Source organism: Lichenostomus cassidix, chromosome 1Ab, assembly GCF_008360975.1.
Source record: "Lichenostomus cassidix isolate B80296 chromosome 1Ab, HeHo_3.0, whole genome shotgun sequence".
Lineage (NCBI taxonomy): Eukaryota > Metazoa > Chordata > Aves > Passeriformes > Meliphagidae > Lichenostomus > Lichenostomus cassidix.
Window position 1 is genome coordinate 4,373,298 of NC_139481.1, and position 20,249 is coordinate 4,393,546.

At 40.8% G+C, this 20,249-nt stretch overlaps 1 protein-coding gene across 5 annotated transcripts in view; it reads right to left on the reverse strand.

The window, feature by feature from the left end:
• Positions 1–20,249, reverse strand: part of DGKI (diacylglycerol kinase iota) — a 168,338-nt gene that overhangs the window by 11,509 nt on the left and 136,580 nt on the right. For all 5 annotated transcript variants that reach the window (XM_085049507.1, XM_085049505.1, XM_085049506.1 and 2 more), the window contains 3 exons: positions 16,121–16,146; positions 3,554–3,591; positions 2,070–2,190 (listed from right to left, as the gene is read on the reverse strand). In XM_085049507.1, coding sequence (XP_084905633.1) covers positions 2,070–2,190; positions 3,554–3,591; positions 16,121–16,146 — 185 coding nt within the window. The remainder of the gene's footprint in view (positions 1–2,069; positions 2,191–3,553; positions 3,592–16,120; positions 16,147–20,249) is intronic.

The window sequence follows — 20,249 nt, forward strand, 5'->3', positions numbered from 1 at the left end:
TGATCCCCAGAGAATGTTAAACAAACAATGCATCTGGAGAAGCCCAGAGGACATTTGTCTGGAAAGCTGCAAAAGCTTCCTGCCATCCTTGGGGATAAAGAAGGGAGGGAGGAACTGAGCTGACATTTGCTCAACCTTCTGATTTGTCTCTGTCTAACAGTCTGTAATCCCTCACATTTCTCTATTTACTTCAAAAATTCCCGTGGATTCCCTGCCTACATCCTCACCAGTCTAAACTGTCTTGTTGTAAACCTTCACCACGACAACAGTAACTGGGTCAGACTGTGACTAAGTTAAAGTATATATGTCTAATAAAAATTGTGGAGAAGCATCTTTGGCAGTGAATTCAGGGGCACAGGTTATGTGCAGTGTGAAAAGAGACCAGGGGCAGTAAGAAAATAAAGCAAAAACATGCCTGTCTGGAGAATTCAGTGGCACATATGTGCACTGTGACTAATGGGACAATCTAGAGCAGTTAAACAGGAGGTAGAGTTTGCTAGGACTGGTGAGAAATCCAGGATTATTTGGATATAAGGCTGACTGCACTGAGCTCTACAGGTGTGGGTATCTATACATAAAGGAGTGAAAGAACAATTCAGCCCCTGTCAATCAGATTTTGGGGCACAGTTCAGTTGCCCACACACAGATATTTTGTGCCATTTGATACACCTATGGGCAAGCCTTGGGATGGGTTTGGAATGACAGAGATCCTTGTTGGGCTTTGGTTCTCAGGGCAGGTTGGGTCCCCTCCGGTGTGTTATTTTCTAGACCTGTGCAAATGTCCTGCATATCCCAGGGCAAATGACATTAGATAGTTATGTTGATCTAAGTGAATAAATGTCACTGCTGCCTGAATTTCTGGGCTCCACTGATTACCTTGACTAGGATCTCCTTTGGGTTAGTCATGCTAGAAGTCTGCTGCTATTAAGGATGCTCTCCTGACTTCCACCTGTCACTGAAAGAGGACAGACATCCCCCAGTGCCTCTGCCATCCAAGAGAAAATGAACTAAACCACAGATGACTGATGGCAGTACAGGAACTTGGACCTACAGAACCCATGTCACCTATATGTAAACACCTAACTGAGGAGTCAAGCCTGAAGAGATGCATTTTTACTTCTTCCTTCCTCACGAGTTGTGCTTTTTCCTTCTCTCTGTACAATTTGTGCAATACCTTGGAGCATTAGCTAGCACTGATTCTAATTGCCAGAGGCAGTCTCTGTGGTTGGTGCTAACACTGCTGCTGAAATAATGCAGCTGATTTTGATATTCCGAAGCCAAAACAGCCATTGATAATTTGGAGTGGGGTCAGAGAAGAGTTACAACTAGAAAACTTTTCCTGCAGCGCAGGAGGCTAATAATTGTGACTTCAACTCTGGCTGTGTTACTGTGCCACTCTCCAGCAGTGAGGGAACAAGGTTACAGTGGTTCAACAGGCAGAAAATCCTAAATGGGACTGCATAGCCTGCAAACCCTGCTACTGACAAAGATAAGGAGAGTCAAAAATAAAAAAGGTCAATAGCACGATCACAGTCTATAAATATGAAATGGAGATCATAAAGTTTTGCTGTTGGGTGGTGTGGAATCTAGCAGATATAATATTGCAAGGTTGGAATGGAAGCTAGGTGAATTCACCTAGAAATAAGCAAGCAGATCCCTGAGCAGTGTGTTAGTATACACTGAAATAACAGCAGTGCTTCTATGGGCTCCTTGTCATTTTAAATGCTTTAGTGGCAAGATTAGATGCTTTCCACAACATATGCTCTAATTGAAAAACAACTCAGAGGATTGCTGTGCCAGAAGTTCCAACCAGAGCTTCACACTGCTTCCTCACAGCCCCCCAGCTGATGGCATTGTGAGAACACCATCCTCCTCCAAAGCCATTCTAATTTTCCTTGTCACACTCTGTCTGGAGTCATCTCTGTCACTGCTGCCACATCCCCACCTGCTGCAGGTGGACATTTAACTGAGGGACACCCCAGAGGAGTGAGGGCACTTGTGGTTTTGCCTGGCTGCCCCTTGGCTGAAGCACAGCTCACAGAAATGTGGATTTTCCCCCTGGGACTCACCATGCTCCAGGATGTATTTCACAATCTCTCCGTTCCCCGTCTTGGCAGCATGGTGCAACAAGGAGCAGTGATCAGGTCCTTGGATTAGCAAATTGGCTCCCTTTTTGCAGCATTCTATGAACTGGAAGGGAAAAAAAAATAAAAAAGAGAGGGGAAAAAAAGCATACAGCAGAATAAGATGGGAGGAGCAGAGAACAAATGTCAGTAAATTCTTTACTGGTTCTCATTGGAAGTCAGTACCCACATGGAATAAAACAAAATGAAACATTAATTTAAAGCCAGCTTTTAGGCCCCAATATAAAACATCAGAAACTAGAAGCACTGACAATTCTATGGGTTAAGGAGAACAGTCTGTATTTCCTAAACAATGAGACATTGCTACTCTGCTGGTGATGATTTATTGCTTGCTAGCAATGCTTGCAAACCACATCTGGCAAAACTGTTGGGATATATTAGAATACATGTACTTCATACAAAATTCTGGCTTCTTTACTGAAGACTCAAATTTTTCCTCAGCACAGGAGCCAAAGATTTCCTGACTAAATCAGAAAACTCCAACTCAAAATTCCAGAAGGAGGTGAGGTGACTGTCTGTGAGAACTGCAACAGTGAGGATTCACTTCTGGTACAGTTTCCCCATCAAAGCCAGCTCAGGCAAAAGGTTTTCAAGTAGGTTTTCAAGCAGATGAGACTATTTTTATGGCTGGTGGAAGGACTGCTCCCTAGATGCAGCAGCCCCAAGTGCTGGGGCAGTGGTACAGAAGGAGCACCTGCAGGCAAGAAGCTGGCTAAAAAGCACTGTCATTTTTACAAATGGCTCCAAGCTGGCTTCTCACAGATAAAATTGCAAGCATTAATCACAGTCCTCATCCAAATTCCAGGGCATGTTTTCAAATCCTGACTTGGCTGCTGACACACTCAGCCTGAAGAGCTGTCTGACGTGGGACTTCAGTCCTTGGGCACAAAACATTTTGCAATTATACTTTTTCCTCCCAGCCTAACTATACCAAAGCTCTACAAGTTTTGAGACATCCGTCAGGTAAGAAAACAACTAGCTGAAGTTTGTTCTACCTGGCCTGGTGGTTGCCTAGGTAGACTTAAAGAAAGCTAGAACTCACTCAGGGGTTTGGCCACCAACATCCCTGGTGTAAAATATCCTTTCCTGTGCAAGGTGTTTTTCAGAACTACCCTGCTGTTCAACACTGCCAGTATAGTCATTTCCCTGTGAGGAGCTGGCACATTGCTCTGTGCAGTGAATGAATCCTGGGCAAAAAGGCTCTGTCTAACACCAGATTTTATTCACTCAGATTTCACACCTCACCTGACTGCTGTGCTCCCCTAGCATTCAGGGTTTCCTGGAAAGGCTGTAAAATGGCACTTGCCAGCAGTCCCTACAGCAGCCTAGTTATGTTTGGAGCAGAAGTGTGATGAAATTTACAGTAAAAAAACCTGTGAATTAGTGGACACTCAGTGCTCTGTACTTACCTTCAGTAGATCACCAGATATGGCTGCCTGTAAAAGTGCTGCAAAAAAGAAGGAAACTGATGTCAGGCAGAAAGCATCATGCATAAAGATGGTGGAGCTCACAGGACAGAGCTCACAGCACCTGTAGGTTAAGGCTGACATCCCTCAGTCCCCTTGAATTGTCATTTGACCAAAAGCAGTGCAAACCCTGTGCTGACACAGGTGGGAAAGGCAGAAGACAACCCATGGTGATGAAAGCTGTGTGGACATCAAGCCATCATTTCCACTGCTGTCCTGGAACTGCAGGCTTCTGTCTGGATTTTTCACTTGAGACTGTTGTGAGACCTTTCAGCAGTGCCCACAAGCTGGGTCAGATCTGCAGCACCCAAACCATCACTGCAGGCAGCAGTGTTATCTACACAGAGAGCCTGAAAGTGCCTTCAGACCTGTCAGACTTTGTCACACTGATGGTCAGTCTGTCCCCAATACCCTGGGAACCTCAAGGTGTGGATGACTGAGTGACAAGAGGGAAATTTCTTTACAATTACTTGTATCACAAAAATATTTTGAGATGCCAGTGGGCAGTGAGTCCCCTGGGCTTGGCAGGCAGGTCAAACACAGAGTCCTCACCTTTTCAGCCCTTGTATTTTAAACAGACATAGAAGGAAAAAGAGACAAAGGCTCACAACAAGGCAGGACAGAGCTGCACATAGAGCTGGGAGTTTCTCACTCCCCACTGCTGTCTGGAGCCTGTTAAAAAACAGAAGGAAGGCAAAAGCCTGGGACTCTCTGTTGCCCTGAGAAGCTGTTCCAAACACACCTATCTCCTCCTTTTTATCCTCCTTCTCCCTATCAGGATATATATTGTAAAAAACAAAGATGGATATTCTTTCTGAGAAAGCACTTGTGTGATTTGCATCTTCGAAAGCATTAAACATCTGCCTCAACTCATACTTTTTTCAAGAGTGTCTAAACCCATTTCTATCTTTGCATCTAGACAGTGCAATCAAATTAAGCATTTGCTCGAGTGCCATCCTTGATAAAGGTGCCAAAAGTTCACGTGAGGAGGAACAAGGGGGGAAAGAGAACCAGAATATGGCTTTGCCTCTGAAAAACAACACACAGGAAAGTGCAGAGCGTGAATCCCATGAGGAGCTTGTTACTCCAGAAATGGCAGGACATCCAAGCTAAACACTGCAGAAGAGGAAGGATGTTCAAAGGCAGCTCAACAAATGTCTCTTGCTTTGAAAACTGCTGGGGCTTTGTGGTTTTTCTGGTGTCAGTAATGCCTCGTGCCCTGGCAGAGGGAAAAGCAAAACCCAGTCCAGCTCAGCTCTGCCTTGAGGAAGCAGCAGCAGCAATTCTTGCAACATTAGATGAAGGGCAGTTTTTCACTGACCACAAGTTAAAGTAAACCCTAAAAATCCTCCTGGCATCTGTGAGAGCAGGGACACACAGATTTTAGTAATGGAAGAAGGGAAACACCAACAGGTAAGAGCCAGAAAATTCTTCAGATTTTATTTTCAATTGCTTGCATCTTTTTTTTCCCAGTACTTCTAATAATTGCTCAGCCCAAATTAAGAGCACAGAAGAATTTAACTCATGTAATTTGTTTTATCTATTTCTCTCTTTTTTTTCTTTTTGTCAGTCTGGTCTCACTGACACCTTTATTCTGTCGGCAACCGCAGTCTGGACTTGTATAAATATTTTGTGCTCCCCACACACAAAAATCAAACCAACTGGTGACATCAGTTTCTCATTGCCTTCCACATCCAATTTTTTAAGACATGGCTTCCCTGAAGCCACTTTCCCAAGAGGCAGGGGTACATTTTCCTATGCCAACCACGCTTAAGATTACAGTTCAAAAAAACCAGGAGACAGAGCTATGATTCTATGAAAATCCTGACAAGATGTGAAAAATCTTCCACGCTGAGTATCCATAACCAGAAGCTGCTCTGGTGATAAGGCTATTAGGATAAAGCAGCTCTAAAACAAATTCAACATAATTAGACCAATCTTTTCATCTCTTTCCTAAGCCTCAAATCCAGCAGAGCATTTAGGCAAGTGCTTAGCTTTGAGCTAATTACATTCTTTTCACACCAAGTCTACCTGCAGTCCTAAAATTAAGTGCTTTGCTAGAGTAGAACCTATTGGAGAAATGAATATATTATGGATCAACAAAACCAGCTGGCATAACAAGAGATTATACTACAGTAAAATAATTCAGAGCTGTACAGCCCAATGCAGGAAGATTTAGAAGCTACTGAGCTAGAAATGGGGAAAAGTTCTTCAGAATTGGGAACATGTTTATGTAAATTTATAAATATTGCTTAGCACACTAACCCCATAAACCCAAATGGGAGTGCTGGGCATACTGAGGAGGAGGGTGAAGATGGTAAAAATCACCTGGTTGTTGAAGAAGTGGTGAGGCAAGCAAGCAGATGGCATTGACAAGAGAGAGCAGACTGACAAATTGGAGAAAAAATGCTGTTTACATGCAGTGCTAGGCTAACTTAAAATCAGAAACATTAAAGTGAGAATTGTTTTATTTCTTCTAAGCAACACTGCACCACTGGTGTAATATGTAAAATTAACTATGCCATTGTTGTGTCATATATAAAACACCTTCAGGTCTTAAAGATGTCTCAAAAATTACTTAATTTAGTAAATATTTTAATCGAGTCATTATTTCCTCGACTTCTCCCAAGAAAAGCATTTCTGATGACTAATAAAAGTGTTTTATTACCTTTTATATTTATTTAGCAAGTAAATGGGACTCTAACTACTCAACGTGCAAAAGAATCTCCATTAAATAAAAAATTTTAAAAAACAAAAAAAAAAAAACCCCAAAAACATAAAACCCCATCAAGCAAGCACAAAAAAAATTACTGCCAAAAAAACCACTAAAAAATCACCCACCCCAAAACAAACCCCTCCACACACCTGACTTATAAATTTTTATTGAGGAGATACAAGTGGGTAATGCATAAACAGAAAAAAAAGCCATGGTGAAAAGGCTGCTAATTGAATTGTGGTGATGCTAAAGCTAATGCAGCTTGAGACACAGATAAACAACTACAAATACACTCCCTCAGCCTGAAAACAATACTTTTCCTATGGCATATAGATCACATCTAATTTCTGTGTTAGTGTCCATTGCTTCTGTTGGAAACAGCTATTTTTATTTCACATTCTAAAAATATACCTTCATGTCACTGAGTTAAAATAAACATTTTTGTTCCCCAGATAAAATTAACTTTTCTCTCTGGCTCTGCAGGTGAAGCCAGCACCATTAAAAGAGTGCTGCAAAATCAGTCAGTAAACATTAAACCAGATAAAGAAAAAGTGAAATATTCATACTTAGTGATTTCAAGATTCTTGTGAGGTCTCACAGGGTTGCCTGGATGGGCAGAAGAGAAAATAACTCTCTACAGGAAATAACTTGGTTTGTCCATTTTGTGTTTCACAGACTAATGAAGTTTTAAAGACATTTACCTCCAGCTTGCAGCACCTAAATTAAGAGTGAAACTAAGACAAGATCCTTCAGAATGGCAAAATTCCAGGAGACACATCTGATCACCTCCAGGAATGACAGCCAAACAAGGGCAAAATGGGAGAGCTTTCTTTTAAATTTTCCAAGGTGTGATCCTCCTAGCACCAAGCAATGCTCATGGTCTGGGAAATTGGAGTTCTTGGTGTACCACAGAGGTGCAGAATGAGAATGCCTCATAAATATCAGGGCTCTGTAAAAGTCTCTCTGTACCACCACCCCATTTTGGAGGAAGACACAGAGAAGTGCAATGACATCCCAGTGAGTTAAATCACTCTGGTACCACAGGACATTGTCTGAAGACACAAACCTGTCACCCCTAGAAGTGCTTTGTTGATGTTTCACAGAAATTACATCTTCCCATCTCCTTACACTCTCTTTTCCTGAGATTCAACAGCCAGACACTAAGAACTATATCTGTCATAAAAAAAGGCAGAAACTCTGCAATTTCACCACTTACAGAAGTGTAAGTAATGAAGTCTAAGAGCTTCTCCTGCCTCTGAGCAGTGTATATATAGCCCAGCATAGATCTGTCCACAGATTCTCCTTCCTCATAGTACAGGAAAGCATCTGAGATTTCTTGCTCTGCCCCTCTCCTGCTGCATTCCTCTGAAGTGTTGCAGTCTTTGCTTAGCCCTGAACAGAACTCATCACCATCACTTCAAAAGGCATGAAAACCCTCAGAAGCATCACCAGCAAGGAAAAACCTCCAACAGCTACCCCCTTGCTATATGCCCTGCAGAAAAATTGTCTCCTAATCTGAAAGCTGCTGATCAGCTCAACACCAAGGACAGGCACAGGGCTCTTAGCCAGGCTACAATCACACCAGAAACTTTGCTGCTAAAACACTTTCAGAAAGAACACGAGGAAAAAAAAAATCTTTCAAAGCCTCGTAAGCAACATCTCAGGATCACAAGGTTCTTTGCTTCAAGTAGGTTGGCATGGAAGGTATGAAGTGAGTAAGTTGAATAATCATTAGTGAGTCAGTAAGGGGAGTTGGAAAGAATCTCAAAGAACAGGAGAGTTCTACAGTCAGCAGTACAGGGGTAATGTAGTTTTACATGAAGAAAAGTTATGCATAAACCATAAATATCCTCCAGATTTTATTAGTCAGACCACACCTGATCTGACCCTTTCAATGCCATGTTTGAACCACTCCTTCTGTACCAACAAAGCTACAGGGAATAATAAAAATATATTGATAAAAATACAACAGTGATTTTGAAGTTTTCAATATTTACAAGCAATTCTTTAGTGAAGGTTTAAAAATTGTGACTGAAGGCAGCAGAATCATTTAAAATTATGTTATAAAGTGTAAGTACAACACCAAGGCATTGTCACATTGATTGTTAAAATGCAGGCAGTTACATATCTATGAACGAAATGCAGTGTGGCAGCAGAGTATTATTTGCAATAATGCATCCTACATGGGTTAAAAAACACCAGGGTATCAATGCATCTAACCAGAGTGTAACAATATTTAAGCACAGGGAAATTATGGCAGAATTCAGCCACCATAACTCAAGAACTGCTTGGAAGATTCTTTGACCAGCCTGACCTAGTGGGTGGCCCCCAAAATTTGAGTCAGTGCTCACCACCATCTCCTACTAGAGTGTTCAGAGGAACTCTGAAGGAATTCCTCATAAAATACTGCTTGGTTCAAACCTTTTTGAGCTGATAATCAAGAAGGAACTAAGGTGATGCCATCAGATTTTTGAGAGATATTAAACTTAACTTGGACTGTCATTATCTTCCAGAACATTTCCAACCCTTTATTGCTGTTTTAGACCTTGTGGAATTCAGAGAGTCAGAAATTTAAAGTAATTACTGCTTTACTCATTGAGAAGTTAAAAGCTGACCCTGATTAGGAGAATGCTTTTACACAGCTGGAGTCCTCTGAGCTGTTAAAGATCAGCATTACAGAAAAGATAATAAAAGAAGCCCTCTGGCTTTATTTTTCACTAGTTTGACAGAAATCAATAATTTCTATTTCAATCACTCAGAAAGCTCTGCTCTCAACTGACTGGAGTCCATGTAGATTATCATTCAGAAATACTCCCTTTTCTCTGTAAACAACAATTTGCTTGTAAAAGCTTGATGACAAACTGACAGTAATATTACTTACCCAGGAATGTACAGAATTATCTTTTTATCTACTCTAGCTGTGACCTTCAAACTTGACCTGCAGATGAAAAGGGTGGGAAGGAATTGGGGGAATTGGTTTGTGGATTTCTTCCCTTCTGGGAGGACTAAGGGAAAGAGGACATGAGCAGTGCAGTCACCTGGTGTTTCTGAAGGCTCTGCCAGTCCCATAGAACCATTTTAGAGACAAAAGCTGCAAATCTCTGCACTTGAGCTTTTACAAACACTTCACCTCTTTCCATCATTTAATTTGCTTTTAAAGTTACAGGGAAAAAAAAAAAAAAAGAAACAAACCACCTATAAAATACACATGCCAAACTGTCTACATAACGGAGAAATTAAATTACAAAGTTAATAATGCTTTGTTGGAAGGACTGCGAGCTCACAGGTCTTTGATCTACAGACAATCTCAAGTCTCACCAAAGCTGATGTGCTTAAACATTTTCCTTTGAAGATCAGCTGAGTGAAAGGAGCAATTAAATTTTTCCTCATGTATTTTATCCACCTGCAAGTAGTGGAAGTGACTACTGAAGACCATGAAAAAATGAAACAGAAATTAAACCTTTTAGGTTAAGGGGTCCCCTAGATGCTGGCAAAAAAAAATAAGAAAATCCAGAAATAAATGGTTAAATCATTTCTTCTGCATTCACTGAAAAAGTACTTCATGTCAAGCAGTTGTCTGACTGTTAGAACCAAATTTTCCTCCTGATTGAGACAGCCCTGGTTGAACAAAAGTATCTATTTTCATGAGAGCATCCTGCAAGGTACTGATTGTATGTAACAGCCCATTTACTGATCAGGGATCTGACTGAAGAATATTTTTGCAGTTTTTAAACTTTGGTGCTGAGCAATCAAAATGAAACATCTTCAGCAAAAAGATGGCTAAGAGGACATGAGAAACAGCCACAGGTTTTGGAGCTCAAGGAAGAAGCTGCATTATAACTAAAAAAAGGTCATTTTGATGAAGAAATTGATTGCCTGTAAGCCTGAAAAGGCCTGAACTTAAAAAATGTCATTATAACTTCTAAAGAAGCAAAAGCCTCTCATTAGCCATTTTAGGAACTTATCCCTGGATGTCAGATCTTCCTAATCTAAAATCAACCATACGAAGGCAACTGGTGATCTACATCTGAGGCAGCTGTGTGGTGTGGGAATGGAAAAAGGTTCCTGAACTTGCTAGAGGAGCTCCACCTCAGCCCAAAAAATGAATAAGAACCATGATGGAAGGATGACAACAAAAAATACAGGTAGTTTACAGGTTTCCTGCCTAAATTATAATGTTTCTTGTGCTGACTAAAGCAAGGACTCATTGATTTTTTTTTTTTTCCAAAATGTATCTGTTTGCTGCCACCACCCTAAAGAAACAGGTGGCAAAGAAGGTTTCTCCACAGGTTTTCAGACTTGCAAAAGTCTTGGGTTTCTTACGGAATCTGTAGGCAAAGGCACCAGTCCAGGTAAGTCACGAGAGCTCTGCATGAGCACACATTTCCTTGTGGGTTGAAGTTTTTCCTTTGTGCTTTTTGAAGCCTGCTGAACCTCTGAATAAGTCATGCCTCAACATTCCTATTTCTCAGGTTGCACAAAGAGGTGGAAAACCCTTCTAAATATTTGAGGATTCTCCTTGAAGTTACAAAAGCGCTGCATCCTGTGCAGATTTGGAATTTGAAAGAATTTTGGTTGCACCTGTTTGCCTAACTTGTGACTAAGAAAAAATTGCAACGTAAAAAAAAAAAAAAAAAAAAAAATCAATCATTACTCAGGTGGCTATAAATATGCATTCTGAATATTTACCTTTTTAAAAATTTTAAATTCAAACAACAGCACCAAAACACTGGAAAGGGAGAAGGGGTTGGGGAGTAAAAATAGCCACACATGCCTGCTGAAGGGAAAGAAAGGCTAAATTCTCACTTACACAGAACTCCCTTCATACAACTCTGGAAGGATAAAGAGGCTTTCAAGCAGATGTAAATTACACTCAAGCTGCCTTTAAAGCCCCATTTTCACTCAGGCTGGTTTAAAGCTACTTTGATGCCAATTAGAGTCCAACCTGAATTGTTTGTGTGGCACCAGTGCAGAGCTGAGAGTGCAGCTGATAGTTAGCAGGGGAAGTATTCAGATCCTAATGTTGGACTTTCTCTGCAAGACCATTTAACTCAGATTTACAAGAGGAAAGGATGGTAGAGAAAAACAAAAAACCAAAAAAAAAAAAAAAAAAAAAAAAAAAAAAAAAAAAAAAAGGACTTCATTTGTAAATAGTTCAGAACCCCAAAAAACAGTTGCAGATAAACTAAGCACCATCTGGCTCCCATCATCACTTTTTTGCCTTCCTTTCCCCTTCCACCATTTTTATTTTTAAGCCAAGACAACAATTAATGTCATTCTCAGGAGTGATGCAGTGGAAGAAAATGTCTCTGATGAGGTGAGAACACAAGGCAGGGAAGACTTGGGCTGAGAAATGCAGCAATTTTATCAATAGAGTGGCACTACCTCGGCAGAAAGAGAATTCTAGGTAAAATAATTAGGCAATGGTTTATTTTAAATTTAAAAATAAATAGGACAGCAAAAAAGAAGCATTTTTGGTCACACTATTCCTCCCTCCTCCCTGCCTTTGTGGACCATTCCCATCACAGGTACTTTCAGCACACTCCCTTCAGGTTTTTGCCACTGCAGTTCCTTTGCCTGGCAATGTCTAAGTAACTCTTCCTCAACAAGCTAGGGCTTCAGAGAAAGACTAAATCATCCTAAAGTCAGTTCAAGAATACTTTTTCTAGCCAGGTTCTTCAGTGGGTGAAGTGATTGCCACTCTTATCTGACCATTAGCAGCCTCCATCAGAAAAAAAAAAACCAACAAAACAAAACCAGAAGCAAAGTAGGTTTGAACCCTTCCCAAGAAATCCCTGTGGAAGTTTTTTCCTAGTAGAGACTAATTTGGAGGTCACCATTATGAACTCACTTCACTTCTACTGCACTCCCTCCTGGGTGTAGGATATCCAGGCTGGATGATCCCAACCATGGAGTGACTCCATGGCATGGAGCCAGCACCTGGCAGAACCTGAAAGACCTTTAATTATCACTATTTGGCTTTTCAAGCAGAAAACACACCCTTCAGCTTAATCTCTTGTATAATATTATTACTTTGGAATGACTGTCTCCAATATCGCTCCATTGAATATATTCACCTCTTGTCTTGATTTCTCAGTTGTCCCCTATTCCCTCGTGAATTCTGAATCTATTACACAAAAAAACCCCAAAAGCTCAAACCCCAAATCACAGAAATCACACTGATGCAGCAAAAACCACATCTGCTGGAAGCAAAGAAGGCAAAAAGCCTATTTTCGTGGGTTTGCAGAGCAACGAGAAAAAGAGCAGCGACATAAATATTTGAAACCTCTTGTCTCCCAGTCAGAATGCAACTCAGATGCAGGAGGATTAAGCTCTGGTTGACTGCTACTCGAGGTGCATTAGTACAGCTGCTTAAAACGGAGTAATTCCATCAAAGGCAAGGTTGCTCTGTTTGAAGTCAGACACACAAACGCTGAGCAGCATCAGCTCCGAGTTTCCATGACATGAATAACACAGCAATGTCCTCACACTGCTAATAGCAACACCCAGGAGTTTGCTGGGCTTTTTCAGAATAGTGGAAAAATGGAAATAGAACTTGTTGAGCTCTTTTTAAGGCCTTTTCCCTCAATTGCTCAATTCAAACATACAGGGGAAACAGAGAATAGTAGAGAGAATCCAACTACCTGTACCAAGAACAAAGACACAAACCTTTTAAAACCTCTAAGAGGCTTTGGGCATTTTTTTCTTTTGAAGCTTGGGATTTTCCAGCAGTGCTCTTTCCCTGTCTGTGCCAATCGAAATGGCTGTTTTGTGACTGAAAAAGGTGCATTTTACACGTGTCCACACCAAGGAGCATTGTGTGCAGTCACAATTGATGTCCAGCCCCAGACAGAAGGTGCTTTATCTTCACCCACTGCTCAAGACAGCAAAATGCATTGTCCCATCAAGGATTAATGGAAGTGCCACTCACATTAGGTGCTAATTTTGGTACAAGTTTGTTAGAACAATACAGATGCCACAGCTACTGTTTGTAACTAGTGCTTGGAGCAGTCAGCCCACTCTGGGGGAGAAGCAGGAATTCAGAAACCAAGGTGAGGAGCACAGTGCAAAACTCTGTGCAGAATGCAATCTCATGATCAATAGAAAGAGTAATTTTAAAAGCAAGAAGAGGATGATAACAAAAAAAAAAAATTCCACAGAGAAACTGTAGAAGAAAAAGTGATGGCTGAATATTAAAGCAGAGGAAACAAGAAACAAGCAGGGGGTGAAATGATCCAACACAGCAGAGAAAGAGCCTTTTCTCAGTAATGAACAGCATATCACATCATCAGAAAATCAGCACTGAAATGATATCCATAATAGGGAAAAGCAGCTGTAACACAGGACAGAATGTAGGTGCAGTGAAGGTTCATTATTCTACAGCTGGATCTTGCCCCACTGTGTAGACCAAAGCATTACTGCCTTAAATTAAAAAAAAAAAAAAGTGTTTAACATACAGAGTTATTGGGCACACAGTTGAGAACTGATTATTAATGCACATATAAGTCTCCAAACTGATTCCAGGATACATCCTCCAAGAACAATACAGGAGACATCTGCATAAACACTGTAAAAGACAAGCAATTCAGAGATAAGCTTTCAGCTCTCTCGTGGACTCTCTTCTGTTTAGATAAGAAATTTGAGATCTGCAGCTAATTTGAGATGCCTCCACACATGCAGTCTCAGTGGACTGAGAACCTTCTAGGCTCTAAAGAGCTTATGCTGCAGCACTTTTATCACAATTTCCTTTTAGTACTGTGCCCATTTACCATGGTTTGTAGCTGGCATAGTGGGACAGAGGAAATCCAACTATTGGACTCCTCTTTCTGAAAAGTCACTGGGGAAATGGGAAATCTTTTGTGCTTGAGAGATGCTCCTACATATTTACATGGATGACAGATCTAGTTATGCACTCCATGCTCACAAAACTTCCAATAACTGGCACTGTCACATCACTGATTGGTCAAGGGAACACAGGTTTTTTAATCTGAATTTCAGAGGAGGTTGCTGGTGAGAGAAAGGGAAGAGAGGCAAGGAAGAAGAGGCTATTTCAGAGATGTTGATCAAACCCAAAAAGCCAAACCACGGCAGCAGATGGTAGATGGCAAACAGGAAGGTTTTGTGAAAAACTAGAATAGTGTAAAAATAGGGGAAAGAAGGGAAGCATTCTGACAGCATGAAATACTAACCTTTAAAGATACACCAGGAAATGCATATACACCGTCTGTTGCTCCAGTAATAGATAAAGATGCAGCAACAGAATAAATGCAAGGGAAATGAAAAAGCAAGTTGCTAACAAGCTTATGCACTGAGATGCAGCTTGAATCCAGGTCCTGAAATAGTACATTAGAGCATAATGATTTCAAATCTCTTCTGAAAGTTGGAGACATGAGGTATGCTGTTAACTTCTCACAAGTGTCCTGTACTGCATACCAGAAGCTGTGGTCATGGTAAAAAAGCAGATGAACTATTAAAGAGGAAAACTCCATCTGGTTCACAAAATCAATGAGCTGTAAATCATAAAAATCTAATAGGGTACACCAGGAAATTAAACCTGTGTACTTCTGCCAGCCTCAGACTTTTATTTGTCATGGGATCTGCTGCCAGCAGACACTAGGAATGGACTAGATGGGTCAGATATACATTTGGTCTTTCATGTTTGTCCTTTTCTGTGGCTTTCTTTATAACTTTCTTTAATGAGAAAGGATTCATCAAGGAGATGGAAGAGAATTTATTAGCGACAATACACTTGACAGCCACTAAACTGGAATAAAAGCTCTTGGCTGGAGCCAGGGACAGTGTAGGTTGATACCTAACTAGTCACTCCACACTCCAAGTGAACATAGCTCAGTGACATCCTTCCAGCCTCAGAGCTCCTTACATTTCTAACAGCCCTTGCTATCCCCATCTGGACCTTTCTTGAATATGCTGATTGTGTGACTGCATGCAAATTGGATGCCAGAGGAAAAAAAAAATATTTATTTCTTTTTTGGACCAAAATAGTATTCCCCATTCAGAGACACACTATGAACTTTTTCCTCTCAGTCTCCCTTTTTTTCCCCTAATTCCTGATGCAACTCTGCCAGTGCAATTCCCACACCCTCCACAGTCTGTCTCTGGATTTTGGTACCAATGCAGATATATATTTACATACTGTAGATGGGCTTAAGTTGGCCTCATTGTTAAGCAGCTGATCACCACAAACTCCCTCTTTAGTCCACAGGGAAAGATCACATCCTTCAGTCTCCTTCAGAGCAAGCACATTGCCATGACCTGCAACTCCTGCTGCTCAACCATGAGATTTTTCCCTGTAGGAGAGCCTAGCTGCACTAAATTCCATACCATCCTACCAAACTGAATTTACTGGTAACCCAAAATAATGTGTGTTCAAGCTTTTAAAGCATTATACATTCTCCTCCCAGTGACAAAGATGCTGTCCTGTGAGAGCCATAAAAGTTGTGCTGAATTTACAAAAGATATGTATCATCCCTGAAGCCACACATCATTTTCCACAGGTGAAGCTCACTACATTTGGACAAATAAATTGTAAACTCTTGCAATAGTTCCATCAAGATTCATTTTGCAAATAACTCAATAACTTCTGTCAGTGCCAATTAAACTAACTAAATGGTCAAGCACTTAATGTCTAGGGGTGAACAAAGTTTCATCAACATCAAAGTTTCATTTTTATAGAAACATTTTTTCTCCACCACAACTGTGTTAAAACAGAGCTTAGTCACTAGTCTTTGGTCTCATTTTTAATATGCTATTAGTATCTATAAAACAGATCTTACCTTGATCTTCTGAAGAAACCGGTGACCTGGAATAAAACAACAAAATTCAGTCAATCTTTGGTAAAAAAAGGTCATTAATACAGTTCAGTCTCAGAGGGGGGAATGGGACAGGGAGCAATTTGAAGTTTTCCTTCTTTATTCCTTAGAAAAGAGGACTGAAAGGCAAGTGACAAAAAATAAAAATAGAGCAGCAAAGGCCATCTAGCAGCAGGTTCTGCAGCCAGAGTGACCATATGGAGCAATGTCCAGGAGCACTGATGACAAAACTGTCTGCAGATATTTGGCCAAAAACTCATCTGCTAATGTCACTGCCAGGAGAAAACCTCCCAACTAGGGCTGCTCAAGGAAATTACATCTTGGCAAGAACTCACAGTCATTACAGTGGTCTTTTTTTTTTCTTTTTTTTTCCATAAGTCAATGCAGTGGTTAGTATAAAACAGTACTCATAATACCAATTCATGCCATCTTCACAAAAGTAACACAACAGATTAAAAAATAAATAAATAAAAGGTGTGGGCAGATGTAAGATCAGAAAAAAGCAACATACCAGCAGAAACACAAGAGTTATAGGATACCCTAACCAGTGGATTGGGACTCTGATAATACCCCAAAAGAGTGAAAGGTTGTAAAATGAGGCACTTTTCAGTGCCCTTGCTGACAAACAGAAGAATCCCAGTAAATTCCAGGGATTTGTGTCCCAATTCCCATCACTGAGGACCTCACTCCTCATGGTTTTGGTCACCACCCAGACCAAAGGAATATAAAGAGTTAAGTCCTGTAAGGACATCCATCTTTTCCCTTTGCTGCAGCACTGTGGCTTAGCAAAACTGAGGTTAACCGTCCAGCAGAATGTGGGATGTCCTTTCTGACACAAAAATCCACAAAATCCCCTGGACTGGACCATCCCTCAGCACTTCCCCAGCACAGATCTCAGCTGCATTCCCAACCTTCCCACCCAAGGAACAATGAGTTTGCTCCTGCAGGGAATGGGGCAACCCGTGTTTCCTGCCCAACATATTTAATTTCACAACAGTGTACAAAAATAACACATTAGGGAAGATTTAAAAACGTTAGTGTTGCCAGCAAACAGATCAAAGCTGACATGAGAAGAGCAGCCACAGAGGGGTGAAGGGAAAAGAAGGAACAAAGGGGGAAAAGAGCAAATTTATATTTAACTGAGTCAGCAGGGGGAAAAGAAGGGAAGGAACCCTGGGTTAGAGGAATAAAGGAGCTGAGGAAGGAGCCATGATCTCATTTCATAACAAGGGCTTGGAAATGAAGGTTGAGGGATGGATTATAGAACATCAGAAGCAGATATGCAAATATGTAGATGCAAACAGGAAAATTGGAAAGAAAAGAAGGAAGCTTTCCTGGCAAAATATGTAAATTTTTTGCTGTCAAAAAAGAGATTTGCAAATAGAGAGGAAAGAGTTACAGCACAGCTGGAGCAATGGTCACTGTGAAAGGGGAAAATTTGATTGCCTAATTAAGATTCTGACTGCACAAGAAGCCAATGTGTCTGTATGGATCAGAATTAATTAATCCTCTCCTCCCATTAAAGGCTCTGATTGCTGCTGAACATCCTAAGCATGGATTCTGCTCTGCTGCCAGCCAGGCCAGGTGTGGGAATTCAGCAGGAATTCAGGTAACCCTGAGGATTTAACAGGCACCAGCAGAGCTGTCCTGCTGCTTTGGCCAGTTAGTCCCAATATTCCACTGCATCAGCAGAATTGACTCCTTTGTTTTGTTTCTTAATTGCACAGTTTCATCACCTTTCAGATCTTTATTTGGAGCAATAAAATAAACAGCACGGATTATGCTGTAATTTGGCTCTTCTTCATGCTTGGTAAAACAGATGTCATTAGTTCCTTAAAGCATCAACAACAGAAGAGACAATATTGCAATACCAATGTTTTCTCAATTAAAACATCGATGGAAGGGGAAGGATGAAAAATATGTTTATGCATATTTAGTCTCCCTAAAATTAAGATATGTTTTTCAAAATATTACTGCCATGCCTTGTTGCGTGCCTTGAATGCAGAGTTTGTAAGAAATTTAAATTACTACTGATGCTACTATCAGTGTTTTTATTTGAATAAATCTGTCAAGCACCTTCTGTAACTGTAGCCTGGTATCCTGAGAAAATAAGGTTTATATAACCACAGTATCTCTCTGTCTCACCCTGATGAACTCTGAGCTTGTTGGTTCATTTCATCCAGAGGGGTTAGAGAGTCAATTCCTGATTTCACAAGGAAACACAACAGCAGAAGCTCAACTTTTCTGATGTAGCAGCAAAGCCACGAAGAATGGTTTGGAATTTCTCCACATCAGAGATACCAAAGGCTCAGCCCCAAAAACCTGAGCTCCCTTTGTTCCACTGCTGACATGGAGTGTTTTGGCAAAGAGCAGAGAGGACTTTCAGCATCCTCCTCCAATTCCAGGCCATACAATTTAGCAAGGGGAAGCTTTCCTGACTGCTCAGGTCCTGCCCTAAATACACCAAGGGGAGTCCTGGTCATTAAAATCCACATTCAACATATCATTTTCACTTACAACAACAAGAAAAAATAAAGAACTAAACTAAACAGGAAGAAAAGAACAAAAACAAAAAAATTCCCTAAAAATAAATCCACAAATAATATCACAACACAAGATAAAAGGACAAATCACACACAATCCAGCCCTCAGCCCTTAGCTAGAGCTACAACACAAATTCCTGACTATCATTCTACTTAAACATGATTTAATTCTTGTTTTGCCCATTATTCCTCCTAATTAGCATCCTTATCTCAAAGTACTCATGATTGCCCTCATTCTCCACCAAAAAATGTCATGGTTTGGGCAGTGGCCAAGGATGGAAGGAAATGAGAATGCAGAAACCTCCACTCCAAACAGTGTTGGGCATTTTCTGCACTGCCTCATCCACCCCACGCTCCTGGGAGGAAAGAGAAAATCCAACGACCTGCTCCAAACCACACACACTCACTCCTCAGCCACAGGGAGCTTTCCTGACAGGAAAAAATCCACTAGTTGCTCATATTTCGTGTCACACATCTTCCTCTGGGGTCTGCAAGGAGTGTGAGGGATTTTCTGTGGCAGGATTGGTCACCAGGTGTCCCAAGAAGGGAGGATTGTCATCTGCTAACATCCACCCAGGAACCATCTGTCTGGTTGCTGTCAGCCACCCTCCTGGGCTGAGCCTTGCTGTGTGCTTTACTGCCATGGAAAAGAAAGTTATCATTCTCACAGCCTCTGTGCCTTCAAAAAAAATGAGAGACCAGTCTGAAATGCTGCAGGAAAATGAATATACTGTCGAGATCTGTGGTCTCACCTGAGTCAAAACACTTTGCCAAATGACATCTTGAAGAGATTTTCCTTGGGTTAAGCTAAACAGAAAGAAAATCTTCAGGAAAAGGTTCAGGCACTGCAATATCCTGTTCTAGGCCATTGCAGGAAAGAAAAAATAATTCTGTTCTTTATGCATATATATATATATATATATATACACACACATCAACTGGGGCTTTTTTCTGATTTTATCTTGGTGTAAAATTAACTAGTAGAAAGAAGGGGTCACCACCTCCCTAAGAGAGTAAAGACAGGCCAGACTGTCTCTGACTGGCTACAGTTCCAGAGCCATGAGATTCAATTAGCTCTTTGACCAACAAGGATATTTATTTTCCCATGCATAAATGAGACAGGGAAGCCAGATTTCACATATTTCCACCAAAGGCTTTAATCTGACTTTCCTCCTGCTCTGGTTTTACAAACAGCTATTGTTGCAGCAGAGAGTTAAAGGAAAGAAATATTTCTGTGATGGGGAAGAGGATCAGAAGGGAGGAGGAGGAAGAAAAGCATGTTTCTTGATAAAATAAAGGTCTTATCACCTCTGTTGGCTTTCCATGCTGTTCATAGCCCTCAGCCTGGAAGAGAAGCTGTGCAATGTCTATTCCACCAAACCTTTTGCAAGCAAAGCAATACCCTTTGGGCTTAACAAAAACTCCACAAGCATCTCCCAGAAATTAAAGCACACATATCTAGAAATGCATAAAAAAGCCATAATAATGGTGTAAGAAACGCCTGGTTCATCCAGCAAACTGGAATACTTAAAATATTGAAGACATGAGAC